Genomic DNA, 16,685 nt, shown 5'->3' with positions numbered 1-16,685 from the left:
ATCAACTTTACGCCCTTGTCGGGAGGGAGGCCGAAGCACGAGTAGCTCGGACCCAGCTTCCGACGCTTTTCAGACCAATCCGCCACCATGCCACGCCCTGTGACAAGTGATCAGCTCTCCCCAGAGCACATTTAAAATTTGGGCCCTCTTTGCAATTGATAACAATGAGTGTATTATTATGGCTTTGGATTTTGAAACAGGAGCGGCCAATGTGGCCGGCTGGAGGGAGATTGCTAAGGATCTAACAGCCGGTGCGGCCGGCGGAATTGCTCAAGTTTTAATAGGTGAGTAATGATCACAGGGAGAATGGTAAATATTGTAACTAAAAGCTTCTAGGCCAACCATTTGGTATGTTATGTATGGTAGAAACATGCTTGTGGCTATTCTAATGGGACCATTCAGATCTGGTCAAAGTCCGGTTGCAAACCCAAGGCGGAGGAAATGCCTTTTCGACCGCTCGAAACGTCTGGGTAAAAGAAGGACCTCTAGCATTTTACAAGGTATGTATTGCCTTTGGCTTTATTTTTGTTTTTGATGCAGATCTTATAGGGTTCCCTTCTGCCATTGCTCGGCATTGGTGCATGTGTAAGTCCATTCACCCGTCCATTCAACATCGTCTCCGACTCATTGCGCTGCAGGTTAGCATCCAATTTGGCGCCTTCCATGGATTTCGACAAGCCATTGAATCCTACAACAAAGATGCATATCCAGGGGTTGATCCTACTCTATCTTTGACCCAGTTCTACCTCGCCGGTGGAGCAGCCGGAGTGGTAAACAGTGTGGTCTCGGGTCCTGTCGAACATATTCGTATTCGCTTGCAAACCCAGCCTCATGGAGCAGCGAGAATCTACAATGGGCCCTGGGATTGTACCCGGAAGATCATCCAAAGTGCCGGTATCTCTGGAGTGTATCGCGGCCAAGCGGTCACTCTTCTCAGAGAATTCCACGGCTATGGTGTCTGGTTTGCCGCGTATGAGGGCCTCGTAGGAATGGCAATGCATCACCAGCAGAAGAGACGAGAAGAGCTTCCCAGCTGGCAGATTGCGCTGTGCGGAGGTCTTGCAGGCGAGACGCTCTGGCTGCTGAGCCATCCGCTAGATGTGATCAAGAGCAAGATGCAGAGCGATGGCTTCGGCTCCGACAAGAAATACTCTACCATGAGACACGCTTTCCGTCAAACTTGGGCAACTGGTGGCGTAAAGGGACTGTTTCACGGCCTCGGACCTGCTCTACTTCGTGCCATGCCAGTGAGTGCTGGTACATTTGCTACGTAAGTGAAAAAGCAAAGCCAAGTTTTTTCCCGGGAACATGTTTAATCGAAAAGCAACAGGGTCGAGGTTGTTCGAAAGTTCCTGGGATGAGATCGGGGAGAAGGGCAAGCTATGCAATAACCGAGCGCAATATCCACCTCCGCAGCGATGCCCCAACCCTTGACAGGCTAAAACTGACGGGAATTGACGACGGTTTAAAATCGGAAGCGGATAGTCGTTCCAGGTTCGATTGATAAGACGCGGCGGGGTACTGGTCCATTCTGAAGAACTGAGTCCATCATCAGTAAAGTTGTTTCGCATGGCTTTTGGAATGGCTGGATATGTCTCGGTATAATAGATAGAGATACGATCAATTTATCAACTGGAATTTTGATGAACCAAGGTCGAATTGACTCAAATTGAAATCTGCAATCTAAATTGTGAACAAGTTAATTTTGGTACATCAATTCAGGATGGGTCTTCCCCGGATCGATCCGCGTCAGCTATCGAATGGCTTACTCCGTAATATTTGATCTCGGGGTGGAGTACCAGAATCTAATCATCGAGGTTTTCTCGAAGCATTTGCAGGTATAGATCAAGAGTAGTAGAGTGGTGGGCATCGGCATTGTCTCCGTCCCACCGTATGGGTTGCTTTCGGATCAGTTCCCGAGGTTGCGGATCCCCAGCCAAACCACGATGATAACGATGGGTCTCTTTCCACTCCATTGGACTATTGGACGCAAGAAAATGCCTAGTTCCCCTCAGGGTCCGAAGGGGACGGGGCTTGCTATTCCAATACAAAAGAAGAGCGACAGGCTCTTTGATGCATTCCTTCATCGAAATTCTAGGCGACTAATTTTTGAACTTACCCCGCAAGATGACGCTGGATAAACCACAAATTGGCTGGGTATGAGAAATAATGCCACGTGCTAAAGATTTCCTATTGCTAACATGCCAAAGTATGGACTGGGCTCCATGGGCCGTCCCATGGCCGAGAATTTGCAGAAATACATCGCAAAGAACGCTGAACAGCCGTTGAAATACTTCAACCGGTCTATGAGTTCGGGCGAGACATTGAAGGCACTAGGCGCTGTGCCAGCTACCGGATTTGTTGACTTGGTGAAGCAGTGTAATATTGTCTTCACAATGGTAATTTTATAAGTCGAGATATTCATGTACGAAGGCTAAACCATACTAGGTCCCAAATGACGAGGTTCTTTCAGGACTCATCGAGTCTGCTATTTCTGAATGCCAAACATTGTCGGGCAAGATTTTTGTCGATTGCTCCACGGTGCATCCAGAAACTATTAGCAAATTGGCATCCGATCTGGCCAGCCATGAGGCTGTGCTTGTTTCAGCCCCAGTGTTTGGTGGCCCGGCCCTTGCGGTTCCGGGAACTCTCGTGTTTGCCATCGGTGGCCCCAAGTCTGCCTGTGAGTCGGTGGAACGATACATCAATAATGTCATGGGAAGAAAGGTTATCCAGTGCGGAGAGGACCCGGCAAATTCGTCTCTGTTGAAGATTGGCGGGTAAGCACATTACCGCATATCATTCTACTAATTTTGTCTTCCATACGTTCAAATAACTAACTAATTAGCAACATCATCACCATCTGTCTGATGGAGGCTGTTGGAGAAGCCCAGGTGTTTGCAGAGCAAACCGGTCTCGGCACCGAAGCCATGGAGAATTTGATCGGAGAGTCATTTGGAGCGGTTGCAGGAGGATATTCCAAGCGGTATGTCGCGTCCATGCACACCTGACATCTTGATGTAGGTCAAGACTAACCCTGTACAAGCTTGACTTCTGGAGCATATGCCCCTCAGCTCGACACCCGACCTGGGTTTGGAGTGTCGTTGGCTATTAAGGATGCCAAACATGCACTATCGATGGCCAAAGAGCGCAATGTCAAACTACCAGGCTTAACACTCGCTGACCAGAACATGAGAGCGGCGAGAGAATACGGCGGAGAATGTTTGGATACCAGCTCTATGTATGGCGTTTTGCGGCAAGAAGCTGGATTGAGCTTCTGGAATGAAAAGAGTCGACAAGGCGGAAAATAAACATTCGCTGCAATTTAAAGATATCTATTTCTTTATTCAGCTGTTTCCATGTATTCAAATTTTTTTTATCTCATAATGACCTCTCATAGAGGCTTCCAAGGTTGAAGACCATGCCAAGCCGGAAGAATCTTCTACAGAACTTTCAACCTGCCTTTAGTGAGAGCGTAGCCAAAACGGAGCTGCCTTTGTGTGAAAAAATTAAGCAAGAACTTCTAGCCAATTTAAATCTACTCGTTTTGTGAGCTTGGTGCACCTCTCTTTCCGTTTTCATGCTACATTTCAGAGATAATAACATTTGGTGGATCAACACCATTCGAGCATTATTTAGCTTATTTCGTCCGCGTCGGTCCGGGGTTGTGGTTAGTGACAGGCTCCGGGTAATGCCTTGTGCTATGACAACATCGCGGCGTTGGGTTATCCCGAACCTCCGAGCATATTGGGGACACTTGGCCCTCACGCCGTGCAACATATTGCTAAGGCTAGTCGCCGTATTCTCAAGGAATGGCAATATGAAAGTCATCGTGGTGCTGTTGACTATTGTCTCAGCTGCTTTTGCTAGCAAGGCTGTGTTCAGCGTTCATGATGACCTCCTCGCCTTTCCCCAGGTAAGCTGTGCTCGCCCTTACCCAATCAGTTAACCCACTGTGAACGGCCAATTAACCCATATTACATAAATAGTATCAAGTTATTATATCCGATGGTTTCATTACAGATATTGAAGCCGAAAGGCACCTTCGTTCGCCGCCATCTGAGGCTCACCTGAAGGAGCAACAGCCTGCTGTGGAGCTGACCCGTCACAATGCTCCTGCTGACGATCGCCCTCCCAAGGGCACCAGGGCAGATGATGAACCGACTGGTGAGCTTTACGAAAAGTTACTTCTAAAAGACAAGGAATATCTCTGCACTATCCCAAAAGTTGCTGCTCCGGAGAAGAATGCGACATTTCAAGCAGAGAAACAGCAGGAGCACGAGCAAGAGCTCGCTCGCGCTACTGACCGTGGCTGGGAGCTGCTGAGCAATATGGAAGGCTGTCTATACTATATTTCAGGATGGTGGTCGTACTCGTTCTGCCACAATAATCAGGTCAGGCAATTCCACCAGCTTTCTCCGGGGAAGGGTGTCCCCAATTATCCACCCGCCGAAGACCCTTCGGTACCATCATTTGTGCTTGGGCAATATGAATCCAAAGGGCGGGGATCTGCCAAAGGCGGCACGACAAAAGATGATCCGGATGCAGCCAAGGGTCAGATGGGCGTTGCCCAGCTTCAAGCCCGTGGTGAAACACGATATCTCGTACAGAAGCTAGGTGGAGGCACTACGTGCGACTTGACGGGCAGGGAAAGGAAAATTGAAGTCCAAGTAAGAATCACGATTTGCGATGCCGGTTTATTCGTTGAGAATTAAAGCTAACTTTGGTCGACCAATCAAGTTTCATTGCCACCCACAATCTATTGACCGTATCGGCTGGATCAAAGAAGTTTCGACATGCTCATACCTTATGGTTGTCTATACACCTCGTCTTTGCAATGACGTAGCATTTCTACCGCCGCGCGAGAATCGAGCCCATCCAATAACATGCCGTGAAATAACCCCGGCAGCTGACGTGCCTGCGTGGAAGTCACGGAAATCTACGGAAATCCAGGAAAGGTTAATGCGCACGACGTATGAAACTCGGGAGGGAGAAGGCGTCAAGGCTCGACCGATTATTGGCGGGATTGAAGTGGGTGCCAAAAAAGAGGTCGGCGGTGATGGCCGGCGCATTGAAACGTCCTCGACGGCTGCCAAATTACAAGCGTTGGAAGGGAAGGACGAGATTGTGGAAGTAGTCGCGGTGGGTGATTCCGTGGCCAAAGGTGGACGAGTCCAGTCCCTTGGAGACGAAGATCTGCGAAAGCTAGAGCTCGACCCGAAAAATATTGAAGACCTACGTAAAGAGGTTCAAGAGCTCGCAGGCGAAAAAGGGTGGAGATTGGAGATCATCGAGCTGAGCGACGGCACACGTGGCCTTCGTGGAGTTCTCGACATTGATGAAGAAACAGAAGAAGGATATGACGAGGAGTATTATGGAGAGGACGATGGCGAGAAACATCCCCAAGGCGAAAAAGAGGGTACAAAGCGCGAAGAAAAGAATGATGATGAGAATGAGAAGGATAAGGGATGGACTTTTAAGGAGGAATTATGACCTGCTTTCATCCTCTTATATCCTGAACCGTTATTTGCAGTTTTCTCCTGTCTTACTACTTTGCTTCATTTCTTTCTTCTCTTAGCACACCTTGCATGGTTAGGCGTTTCATACCTCGGCGATACAGCAGCAAAGAGACAAGGTGGAGTATATAACATACTGAACTTGAATTAACCGCACGAGATATCCTATCAGCTGGTATATGGCTCTCCGTTTTCTGACAAGCTTACAATAATACGATGTCTAATTGAGATACTCTTTATCTTGGAGTCTATATGTTACTTCTTGAAAACATGAAGCAACCAACTATTGGCTTAGTAGTAGGACGAATTACATTGAAATCCAACGCCAATTTATATATCTGCTTGATGTAACACTGGCAAGGAAGGTCTGGCCGAAGGGTTCTGCTTGAGAGGCTCACGTCGTCCGCCGTACCGCGCGTCCAGGTATCGCCGGGGATCTTCAACATTTCAATCTCCGACGACAACCGACAAGTCTACGATAAGAGTCGGCCTTTTGGGACAGCGGCGGAGGACCTTTTGGGAACTTTCCCTTGGCCTTGTGTTGGTGATTATTGCAAGACGGCCTCGCATTGAGAACCGAGTGTTTCAATTGTCCGTGATCTTCCGCTCAGACATTCGCCTGAAACTGCCTCATCCTCGGTCCGATAGGAGTAGAAATACGTCGAAATAAGCTTTGGTCAGTTGAGTCCGCGGAAGCATTTTGTCTCGAAAACCTGCCAAATCTCAATTGGATTCACTTCTTTCCGGGAAACTGCAGCAAAGTCCAGACAAGTGGTACGCCTTTCCGGTTGCAATGGCCGTTCCGTTATTAATGATCTCCTTAGAAGCTTGTCACAATGTTAGCTAGGAGCTTACCACGAGCGCGAGCGCTTCATTGCGCCGCTGCTAAGAATGTCTCTCTATATCCTTCTTGCAATCCGCGCCTTGGACGCGCTCTCAGCATACAGCGTTGTGCCTTGCGATCAACCTCGTCCTTGACATCTTCGCGGCGCGACGGCCGGACCGCTAATGAGCATCCACTCGCTATCACAACAAGCCATTCACCACTATCTATCTCTACGCAAAGAACACCTCTCAGCCTTATCTCGAAACCGCTGACCAGATCACAAATGACGTCTGCGATCCAACCCCAAATCTCTAACATCGAAGACCCTCTGCCCGCGCGCTACGAACCTCCGAAAACGGGCCTGCTCTCGAAACTGCCCTCCTCCTGGGTACCATATGCTGAGTTGATTCGACTGGATAAGCCGACTGGAACATACTATCTTTTCTGGCCCTGTGCGTGGAGTACTTTGATGGCTGCGCCACTGGCAACTCCCATTGCAGCCCCCCTAGCCGTCCTTTCTACCGGCGCACTTTTCTTCGCAGGCGCATTAATCATGCGCGGCGCTGGATGCACCATCAACGACTTTTGGGACCGCAAGCTTGATCCCCATGTGACGCGTACGCGGTTCCGACCTATTGCGCGGGGCGCCGTCTCACCTACCAACGCCCTTGTCTACACTGGTGCCCAGGGCTTAGCCGGCCTAGCAGTCCTTGTCCAATTCCCATGGCAGTGCTTCTGGTATGCGGTGCCCTCGCTCGCCTTTGTGACAGTGTACCCCCTGGCCAAGCGCATCACGCATTACCCGCAATTCGTCCTCGGCTTGACTTTCTCCTGGGGCGCCATCATGGGCTTCCCTGCGCTCGGAGTGGACTTGCTTTCCAACACGTCCGCCCTCACGGCCGCTGCGTGCCTGTACGCCAGCAACGTCGCCTGGGTGATTCTCTACGATTTCATCTATGCACACATGGATATCCGGGACGATGTCAAAGCAGGCATCAAGTCCATTGCGCTCAAACACGAAAAGGACACCAAGGCCATCTTGTCCGGTCTCGCGGTCACCCAGGTGGGTCTGCTTGCCGCGGCTGGTGTCGCGGCTGGAGCAGGTCCAGTCTTCTTCGCCGGAACGTGCGGAGGCGCGGCGGCCTCGCTGGCGTACATGATCTGGCGAGTCCGTTTAAAGAGTCCTGCAGACTGTTGGTGGTGGTTCCGCTACGGCTGCTGGCTCACCGGCGGTGCTATTACCGCGGGTCTGGGCGCGGAATATCTCGCACAGCTGCTGGGACTGTATGAGCAGCAGGAGCGTGTGGAGAGTTGAAACTTCCGTCCGATATGTAGTTTAATAAGATAAAATCATGGTATAAAGGCGTTGACAAAAAGGGTGTGGCTGACTCGTTGATCCAGCTGTATGTTTGTAACATTACTGCATTGTTCATCTTCTTCTTCGTTCCCATCATCATCATCATCTTCTTTTCAATTTTTTTTTTTTTTTCCCTTTGTCTCCCCTTTCGTCTTCGTCTTCGTCTTCGTCTTTCTCTATATTGTAAATAGCACTTCTTCCACAAGCGCATCTCAATCATGTAGCATAGACTCGACTGTAGAAGTCATAGTCATAGAAGAAACTGGGCATAGATTTTCCGAAAAGAATATGTTACATAAACCTCAGATATCGAAGAGCCTGGGGTTTCGTGGAGAAAAGACCAAGTGTCCTTTGAGAATTGAAGTGTCTCAATTCTTAGTGCCGAAGTGCAAACAGGCAAACCATTTTGCCTCACCTTTTCAGTTGATTATAATTCAGAAAGATTGCTTAAAATTACAACTATCTAATCTTATTTACTCGGCTTGATCTAGAAATTCTATTATTATAGTTTAAACTTTTCTACAGAGGAACTTAGTGATTGGTTTTCAGGTTTTCTGGGGTTCTAATTAGTTCTAGTCAGCGGCCAACACTTCGTTACGATTCACATAGTATGCAAATAATGCCAACGAATCTGAATTGGAAAACTGGTAGTCTCATAGTGTGCTTAAAACATCATCATCGTCATCATTCAATTATATCTTGGTAGTGCACATGGTCTAAGAGCCTGACACTTCTAATACTTGCAAAATGTCATCGACTCATTCCTTCTCCAAGGTTATACCCTCTGAATATTCATTAAGCTCAAAATTCGTAACACCCGATTCATTTCAGGCATTCTGCAATCGACTGAGCGACGTATTCGACATTGCTGGGATTCAAACCGGCAATAGAAATGCGGGAATTATCAGCCATGTAGATGTGATATTGCTCTGCCAAAGACATTAGAAAACTCTTTGAATTACGTAAAGTAGTAAATGAGAATCAATTCCCTACCTTTGAGCGTGCGAACAACTTCTGGCGACAGGCCCAAGAATCCAAACATGCCTGACTGCTGAATGAGATGCTCCCATGTGCCAGCCGCTTTATGGGTATTCAAGTGATTGTAGAGTGCCTCTCGCATTGACCGGATGCGTGAGCTCATCGTGATGAGGTCTTGGAACCATAATTGCGTCAATTCTTCGTCCTCGAGGATTGTAGTCACAATCTTGGCACCATAGGCCGGAGGATTCGAGATTTCTGACCGCTGCAGCATCTCGAGAACAGACTGGGTATTCTTGGCTGCGGATTCTGTTTCCGTGACGACGAAACAGCACCCAACACGCTCACCTGTAACGAGTCAGTATTCTAGTGCTGGTAAGAGCTGTTTTTTCCCTTTCCTCTCCCCCCACCCCCCACACCGGGAAGACATACCGTATAGTCCCATATTCTTTGCAAAAGAAAGACATAGTCCAATCTCCATTTTCAATTCTTGCACAAAGTACCGAATGGCAAACGCATCATTGTCGACATTTCCAGAGTTGAATCCAAGATATGCGGCATCAAAGAGAGGGAACAATTGTCTCTCTTTCATGGTTGCGCCGATTTCCCGCCATTGCTCCTGGCTGGGATCGCAACCGGTAGGGTTATGAGCACATGCATGCAGGATCACGATTGAGTTCGGCTCAGCTGATTTTAATGCGGAAATGTACGATTCAAAGTCGAGACCCTTTCGGTCCGAGTCGTAGTATTTAAAGGGCTGACATTTGAACCCAAGCGAAGAGTAGACCTGGAAATGATTTGACCATGTCGGTGTGGGAATGTACACTGTGGGAGTTTCGGATGTGCCTCGACAGTACCGCAGTAACAAGCCCGCCAGATGAAGCGCACCCGTTCCTGAGAGACTCTGGCAACTGGCAATCTTGAATAGGAGAAAATAAATGGTTAGCGGGGTGGTGATTCGGTTATGGAATTGACGTTTTCCACTTTTCAATTTACCTTTTTCTCTAGAGGTTGATAGAGCGAATTTCCAAGGACCAGCTTTGCAGCAGCCTTTCTGAATCCAGCGTGGCCGAGGATGGGCAAATATTCATGATTCAATTGCTGGTCTTGCAGAATTTGGCGGCTCTTCCGCACGGACGGCAATACCCACGGCTGGCCGTTACTATCGCGGTATGTTCCTTGGCCGAGATTGACCTTCTTCGGGGATGGATCTGCCAGATAGTCGGCAGTCAGGGCAAAGATGGCATCTGGTGGGATGTAGGGAGCTGTCTGGAACAGTGATTGCGCGGGAGCAGCGGTCGTTGTCTGTGTTTGGGTCGCCATCTTCTGATAATGATTCTTGGTTGTTGTATATATCTATGGGTCACAAAGTCATAGACTCATAGTCGATCACTACGCGCTTACGGCAGGGGATATCTCTTATAGATCTAGCATTCATGATGGTGTTCTGTATTTGAATCTTATTATTCGGTGCGATCAGGCCTGTTGACCGTCGGGCAATCCGTTGGATACCCTATCCGCCGTCGGAAGTTAGATACGAGGTTGTAGGTGTGTTTTCGGATATCCAGCCGAAGGGCCAGTCAACGCGGTTCGCAGTTCCGAAGCGGAGTACGGAGTACCCTACGGAAGTAGCACTGCCAGGCAGACGACCGGGAGAGGTTCGTTGAGGGGTTCAGCGTAGTATGGGTCACGGCTAGGGGTAACATTCAGTATAACTATTAAATGAGAATAGAGCGATCAATCTCAGCAAAGACCTCCCCTTGGTTTTATTTTGGGGGCGGTGGGGGTTGGAGGGTGTCTGTCTCTTATTTATTCACAAAGCAAATCATAGCCATTATCCACTATCCTCAGCCATTCCATAGCTATAGTCGCTTATCCGTTGCCCATTATCTACGGACTAAGCCATTGCCTATTGGCCTTAGTTGGTCGTCCCTCTCTCCACAGTACCTCACTGTATTCTATGACAAATACTTAAATGATTAAATGGATCTCTTATTCTAAGCGATAGACAACTTCATGGTCGATACTGGTACTTAGCCTGACAATAAGATCGTCCACCATAATTCAATAGGCTTACCTAGCATTCTTCGCTATAATTTGCTTCTACTTATCCACGTTAGCATATGGGGGCAGACACCACTACTTGTCTCGATTCTTCGGCCTATTATCCGGAAACTTGTCTATTGAAGCTTTAGGTTTTTGAGGCGTCTTTCGGATATAATTAATCAGTATTGTACCGAGTAGGCAACTAGACCTACGTGTAGGTTAGTCCTCTTGTGTCCTCTATGGGAAGCTGTCTATTGTTTGATGTTCTGCTTGGATGAATTATGAGGCTAAATTGCGAAATAAATTTGCTTTTTGGTGCTAATACGTGCAATTAGTAAAGTACCTGCTTGCTTACATAGCTAGAGAAAGCTTATGTGACTCGAACGCTTGTAGTTCTAACTCATCAAATTTTAAATTTTTGTTTCATTATGTTAATCAAAAAATCGTTTTGACAGGCTAAATCAATAAGCCGGGGTTTATTCCAAAGCTACTATATCTAAGCTAGCTTGTAATGCTTGACTTGCGTGTGCTATATCTAGATACAATTTGACAAAGTTTTCTAATTCTAAGGCCCCGCCGACTATCCTGGGATTATGGACTAGAAGCAGAATGATCCCTCCGCATCTATAGTTTCATACACAAAGGCAGCTCGTTCCACTGTATCGTTGGATTAACAATTTATCCAGAGACAGGAATGATGCAACGACGAGCTGTATTGGCAATTGTACCCTGCAATCTGACATTGCCGCAGCGAGTATCCACGGTAGCATCCAGATACTGTGCGCCGTACTTGATTTGAACGCCCTTGTTGCTGTCTGAGTAGCAGCGAGATCCTGGATGAAGGCTAATGCCATATGGCAAGTCTGGTGTTGTAAAGTAGCACCAATATTCATGATCTCGTGCACAACCACAATCCAAGTACAATTAGTGTGGATAATTGTGTTGCTCAGTATTGACCGTGGCGTGGACATACGGAGCTGGCTCGGAGATTGCTTGGCCAACCTCGGGAACTTCTATTGAGAAATAGCCAGGTGCAATGCCACCAAATCCGTCATTCCAGGCCGAGACAAGTTGAGACGCAAAAGCCAGGCCGACGGGAAATAAAAGTCCAAACTTCATATTGGATTGAATTTGGATGATTGTAGGTTCTGAAACTTATTAGCATGTTTCTAGGGAAAGAGAAGAGAGATATTTGGAGACGTGGAGTCTTACGAAAAACCGGACAGCTTGTGAAATATCGAGACTATAGTGCGCTTGATATAGAATGAATGCATGTAAAAGTAGGAATCAAGGGAGATATTTATATTATAACCTGAACTCCAATTGTAGGATGCTTCAATATTCTCGCATGAATATCAGGAAACTAGCAGAGGTGCTTCAAGCTTGTCATACGCTTCTTACATCACGATAGATCCAAACTGGCCATCATACTGTCCAACTCATTGAGCCCGATATTGAAAATGTCGGGACTACCTTGCCAAATCCAGCGGGATATTTTGTTCATCCAGTCAATAGCACACGCGGGATATCCCAGCTCAGTACGCTCCGCACAGGCGAGATGAAAATGAATTCCCAAGGTCTCCACTTAGGAGACAGATAATAAAGGGTAATATCATGCGATGATCATGACAAGTATACAATTTCTACCAGGATGTAAAAAGATTAACAAAAGTAATTGTGGTATCCTGGTAGATGTAGAGTATCACAATAATTACAGTACAAGGATTGAATGAACTTAATCGGATCGCGGATTTCCAAGAGTATGGTTACTGATTTCACTATTGCCTGGCAATCGTAGTCACGGGTTTACTAGGCATGAAATGTTATTTTCAGAGCTTTAGTTACATTGAATTCGAAATTTAGGAATTCTAGTAGCTGGTCTATTAGGGCGGGTGAACACTGGTAGACCTTGGTCTTTTATGGAGTATACCTGGACCAAGTGTGGAATTTTGAAAGTATGATCATGCCACCCTAGGTCGGTCGTTTGAACATTCCTCCACCAGTCTGTGGTCACCACTGACATTATCCTTGTAGGAAGTACATCAACAACCGGTCATCAAAAGTATGCTGAGAATGCCAGACATTTATACAAAAGATATCGATACCAGACTCCCTTTCAATAGAAACCAATCTTTACTCGGACCGCTACGGACTGGCGGCATTCGGACCGTCATTGATTATGTTAGTGTCAGATCACTACAATGGAGGAGCGGGAATGGTTTGAATATTTCGGAGGCCCTACTGTCAATGGTTGTTTGAATATATAAGATAGTTTTAATATACACGACATGATAAACAGAGCATGACTGATGTGGAAATTTAACATTTTCAACACAGAAAGAGGTTTTTTTTTTTTTTTCGCGAAATAGAGAATATGGGCTGGGTTCATGCACAAATAGTGGCTTCTACTCATTCAGGCTGTGACATCGTAGTACGAACTTGCAAAAAAGAACCAAGCTCCACAGGTCTGAGCCCGATAAGTTCTGACTCCCGAGGACCCGATCTTTCACAGTTTCGAGCTCTAGTGATCTGACCTCTGCAGGGTATACCGTGTACTTTCTAATATACAAGAGACAACATGCCAAGCAGCTTGGCAACCAAGGGCGGTGGAGTAAGTAATTGAAAGATGGCAAAAAGGCGTAGGGTATCCAATTGGACTCGGAATACTCTTACAAGGGCATACGAAGTAAATGGAAAGAACGTGGTGTACTACTCTGGTACTCTATGTTCACAACCCCATGTTCCCCATTTCCACCCTTCATTTCCCCTCATACAACCCAACCGTCATTGTTCCCTGAAAAGTACCGACTTGGGCCTGTAGTAGTTCTTGCAGTTGATATATATATTGCTAGAGTACCCGGGAGGTTCAAAGATATTCTTCTGAAACCCTCCAAAATGACAACATAAGGGACCGGACATCAAGCGGACAAGGTATCCATGGATTAGCCAATCCTCGATTATATTTCCCTTCAACCACACTTTACAGAGGAAAAATAACCACGTTGACAGAACCAAAATCTGTTTAAACATGACCAACACAAATAATATTCCTGAAGGGCCGTAGATTCCTAGGATAACAATGATAGATAAATAATATCAACTTCAGACGTAGAAGCGTCCGGTGGTTTGCCTTGTGGTTCCTGCCCTGGCATTTCTGGCAGTAAAATTAGTAACGAACCATGATTACAGGCTCTAATATAACGCAGCGGCAAAGGGCCTCACGCCGTGATAGCAGTGAAGCTGCCAGTCCTCGATTAAAAATTTGTTTCCACTGTGATGCAGGGGCTACAAACGATTGCCTCTCCCTCTTTTTATTTCTTTTTTCTTTTTTTTAAAAAAAACCACCTTTTTGGCAAGCCACTTTAGGGGGCATGGAGGGGCCCGTGTGCCGCGGGTCGTACGTAGTAGATTTTTCTCCCTCTCTCCTCAAGATTTTACTCTAATCTGCTCGAGTACCCCGGAGAATGCGCCGGGAGCAATGGTCGTTCCTTGGACCTTCTCTCGTATTTCTTCTGTTTGCTGAAGAATAGATTAAACCCTCGGCGCTAAATTCCATGACGGCGGCAATTAAAGAGAGCCGACACCCCCACTAATATCTGCTGATTCTGGTGAGATCAACCCTGCCGCGGCAGGCCAAAGCTAGACGAGGAAACGTAGGGCTTGGCGCTCCCCACCACCGTCCCACAGTCAGACGTTATGTTACTGGAAATAACCTTGCATCCTCGAACTTTTCTTTTACGAGTACTCAGGAACAATGTCCACGGTACGGCAGAGGCGCGGCCTAGCTAAAAGTCATCCGTTGGTTTTCGCTTGCAGCCGCTAGCTTTTGCATTGGGGCTGGGGGATTGCGCCCCGCTGTCACTCGTATTCTTAGCTAGCTCTAGCGATAAGGTGAACTAAAAGCTGGTTAAAGCTTAGACCACTAATAGTCAGGGCATTATGTCATTTGGTTGTATGCTCGTATACTACGTAGCATAAATTACCTCCGGTTGTGCTTGGCAGCATTAGTTTTGCAAACCGGGCTCTAGGCTGTACTCGTATTTTTTTACGTCCAATTCCTAAGTGAAAATATCCAAGTTATGCTTCTTTCCATTTCTCCGACTTAATTATAAAAAATGGAAATTAAATGAATAAATAAAAATAATCTATTTGATATGACGAACATGCCTTCAATACTCCATAATCTCTTGCAATTCTTTGAAACAAAAATCGTACAGTTTGACGCGTAGAAATGGCATCAATACGTCCATGCATTGAAGCACAGAGACCAAGGGTCCACAGTCTCAGCCACTCTAAAAAAAAACCATGGATTGCTACGCACGATCAACGAGCCCGTTCTACCAGCCCCGGACCTAATATGCGTCTATCTCGATTCTCCACAGGCTCCACCAAGTTCGTTGACAAGCAGAAAGCGTCCCTTGTAACGATTAAGCATGTCTATGGCTGACAATCCCTCCATGTTGTTAAACGTGCATGGCACTCAGAGAGATGACCCAAGCCTTGCCATCTTTTCAAGCCGAGAGAGATATAATCATGGCAATCATGAAATGCTCGCGGCTATTTCGGAGAAGTACATACCCGACTATGGCAACGCGGTCCAACCCCACATATGTGTTCCTCGTTTTCCTGTTTTTATATCTTCTCGCCGTGCAATTTGCGCGCATTCATTGCAAGGGAGACCCTACGTCATGGTTCTTCGATCCTGCTGAGGGTTATCGCCCAGATTATTCGTCCTTGAGGACAGAACAGGCGAATGCCTTCATCGATAGGCTGCCGCTGAAACCAGCAGGCTCCGGGAAGCCCTCTTCAAAAGCAACCAATGACACAGCGCAGACTCTAAGCCTCTGCGTAGGCATCAGCTCCGTCCCGCGCAAGGGTGTCGAGTATCTTCGTCCTCTGCTTGGATCCTTGCTGGGCGACCTGACTGAAGAGGAGCGAGCACAAATTTATCTTGTGGTCTTGATTGCTCAGACAAATCCTCACGCGCATCCAGCATATTCGGAATCCTGGCTCGGCACGCTAGTTGATCAAGTGCTTTTGTACGACCTTGATGCAGATCAGATGACACATCTGAAAAAGCTGGAGGAGGAAAAAGGTTCAATGAGAGAAAAGGGCCTTTTTGATTATCGTTATCTAATGAATGCCTGCCACTCTGTTGGCGCACCGTACGTTGCTATGCTAGAAGATGATACGCTTGCATTAGACGGCTGGTTCCATCGCACGAAAGAAGCGCTGAAGGTTGCGGAGGAAAAGACTTGGGCCAAGGGTGCAGAAAAGTGTAACTTGAACCCTTACCGTCAATTGGAGATAACGCTGACATGAAAATATTTGACAGGGCTGTATCTTCGATTATTTTATACCGAAAAGTTCCACGGGTGGAACAGCGAAGAATGGCCGATATATCTCTTTTGTTCCATTGTCTTGGTCACAGTTCTTGGAGCTGTACTAGTCAGTGCCCGCCAGTACCTCTCCTTCACCAGACAGTTGCTTGGTAATGAGACTATAGTTCTGCTTTGCGGAATAAGCACGCCATTGTGCATTGTTTTGTTCTTTGCAGCTGGAAGAGTGACAATGCTGCCATTGCCAGCTGGTGTGAATGAAATGCCTGCGTATGGCTGCTGTTCACAGGCATTGGTGTACCCACAAACAAGAGTTCCGGAACTGCTAGCTTGGTATGAATCAAAGAAACTCGGTCTCGTGGACACGATCACAGAGGAATTTGCAGATCGCCAGAATGAGATCAGATGGGCATTGACCCCAAGCGTCATGCAACATGTAGGGATCAAGAGTTCCAAGGAAACTGCTGATGAGCAAAAGGCAGAAGACGACACGATCCCGATACAGACTTTGTGGAGTTTTGCCTTTGAAAGAAATGATCCGCAGTATCTTCGCATCGAACGTCAAAATGGGCCAGACTTTTGATAATTGTTTCTTTTTAAGATGAGCCTAGGGACGGAATATG

At 47.0% G+C, this 16,685-nt stretch overlaps 7 protein-coding genes across 7 annotated transcripts; 5 read left to right on the top strand and 2 right to left on the bottom strand.

Moving 5' to 3' along the window:
- Window positions 1-178: 178 nt before the first annotated feature.
- L228DRAFT_282546 (mitochondrial carrier protein) lies at window positions 179-1,619 on the top strand (the record flags this gene model as incomplete). Its single annotated transcript, XM_018336015.1, has 6 exons — window positions 179-284; window positions 337-348; window positions 403-500; window positions 550-585; window positions 639-1,270; window positions 1,331-1,619. 6 exons carry the CDS (start codon window positions 179-181, stop codon window positions 1,359-1,361), a joined length of 915 nt encoding a protein of 304 aa, XP_018189424.1. The 3' UTR covers window positions 1,362-1,619.
- A 224-nt stretch (window positions 1,620-1,843) lies between these two features.
- On the top strand, window positions 1,844-3,529 carry L228DRAFT_255829 (3-hydroxyisobutyrate dehydrogenase). The gene is made up of 5 exons (XM_018333897.1): window positions 1,844-2,157; window positions 2,211-2,399; window positions 2,449-2,780; window positions 2,849-2,986; window positions 3,047-3,529. The coding sequence occupies exons 1-5, from the start codon at window positions 2,128-2,130 to the stop codon at window positions 3,309-3,311; spliced, it is 954 nt and encodes a 317-aa protein (XP_018189423.1). The 5' UTR covers window positions 1,844-2,127; the 3' UTR covers window positions 3,312-3,529.
- Window positions 3,530-3,766: 237 nt separating this feature from the next.
- L228DRAFT_260621 (hypothetical protein) lies at window positions 3,767-5,843 on the top strand. Its single transcript, XM_018334275.1, has 3 exons — window positions 3,767-3,916; window positions 3,990-4,670; window positions 4,741-5,843. Exons 1-3 carry the CDS (start codon window positions 3,821-3,823, stop codon window positions 5,491-5,493), a joined length of 1,530 nt encoding a protein of 509 aa, XP_018189422.1. The 5' UTR covers window positions 3,767-3,820; the 3' UTR covers window positions 5,494-5,843.
- A 143-nt stretch (window positions 5,844-5,986) lies between these two features.
- L228DRAFT_282543 (4-hydroxybenzoate polyprenyl transferase) lies at window positions 5,987-7,848 on the top strand. Its single transcript, XM_018336014.1, has 2 exons — window positions 5,987-6,290; window positions 6,341-7,848. The coding sequence occupies exon 2, from the start codon at window positions 6,353-6,355 to the stop codon at window positions 7,655-7,657; it is 1,305 nt and encodes a 434-aa protein (XP_018189421.1). The 5' UTR covers window positions 5,987-6,290; window positions 6,341-6,352; the 3' UTR covers window positions 7,658-7,848.
- A 500-nt stretch (window positions 7,849-8,348) lies between these two features.
- On the bottom strand, window positions 8,349-10,000 carry L228DRAFT_282542 (aromatic-amino-acid aminotransferase; the record flags this gene model as incomplete). Its single annotated transcript, XM_018336013.1, has 4 exons — window positions 8,349-8,628; window positions 8,693-9,025; window positions 9,110-9,596; window positions 9,674-10,000. 4 exons carry the CDS (start codon window positions 9,998-10,000, stop codon window positions 8,522-8,524), a joined length of 1,254 nt encoding a protein of 417 aa, XP_018189420.1. The 3' UTR covers window positions 8,349-8,521.
- Window positions 10,001-11,190: 1,190 nt separating this feature from the next.
- Window positions 11,191-11,842, bottom strand: L228DRAFT_260618 (hypothetical protein; the record flags this gene model as incomplete). Its single annotated transcript, XM_018334274.1, has 2 exons — window positions 11,191-11,567; window positions 11,697-11,842. 2 exons carry the CDS (start codon window positions 11,840-11,842, stop codon window positions 11,402-11,404), a joined length of 312 nt encoding a protein of 103 aa, XP_018189419.1. The 3' UTR covers window positions 11,191-11,401.
- Window positions 11,843-15,307: 3,465 nt separating this feature from the next.
- L228DRAFT_267823 (glycosyltransferase family 54 protein) lies at window positions 15,308-16,645 on the top strand (the record flags this gene model as incomplete). Its single annotated transcript, XM_018335035.1, has 2 exons — window positions 15,308-16,001; window positions 16,059-16,645. 2 exons carry the CDS (start codon window positions 15,308-15,310, stop codon window positions 16,643-16,645), a joined length of 1,281 nt encoding a protein of 426 aa, XP_018189418.1.
- Between the last annotated feature and the right edge of the window lie 40 nt (window positions 16,646-16,685).

Source organism: Xylona heveae (genome assembly GCF_001619985.1).
Source record: "Xylona heveae TC161 unplaced genomic scaffold L228scaffold_4, whole genome shotgun sequence".
Lineage (NCBI taxonomy): Eukaryota > Fungi > Ascomycota > Xylonomycetes > Xylonales > Xylonaceae > Xylona > Xylona heveae.
This window is presented reverse-complemented; position numbering and strand designations above follow the sequence as displayed.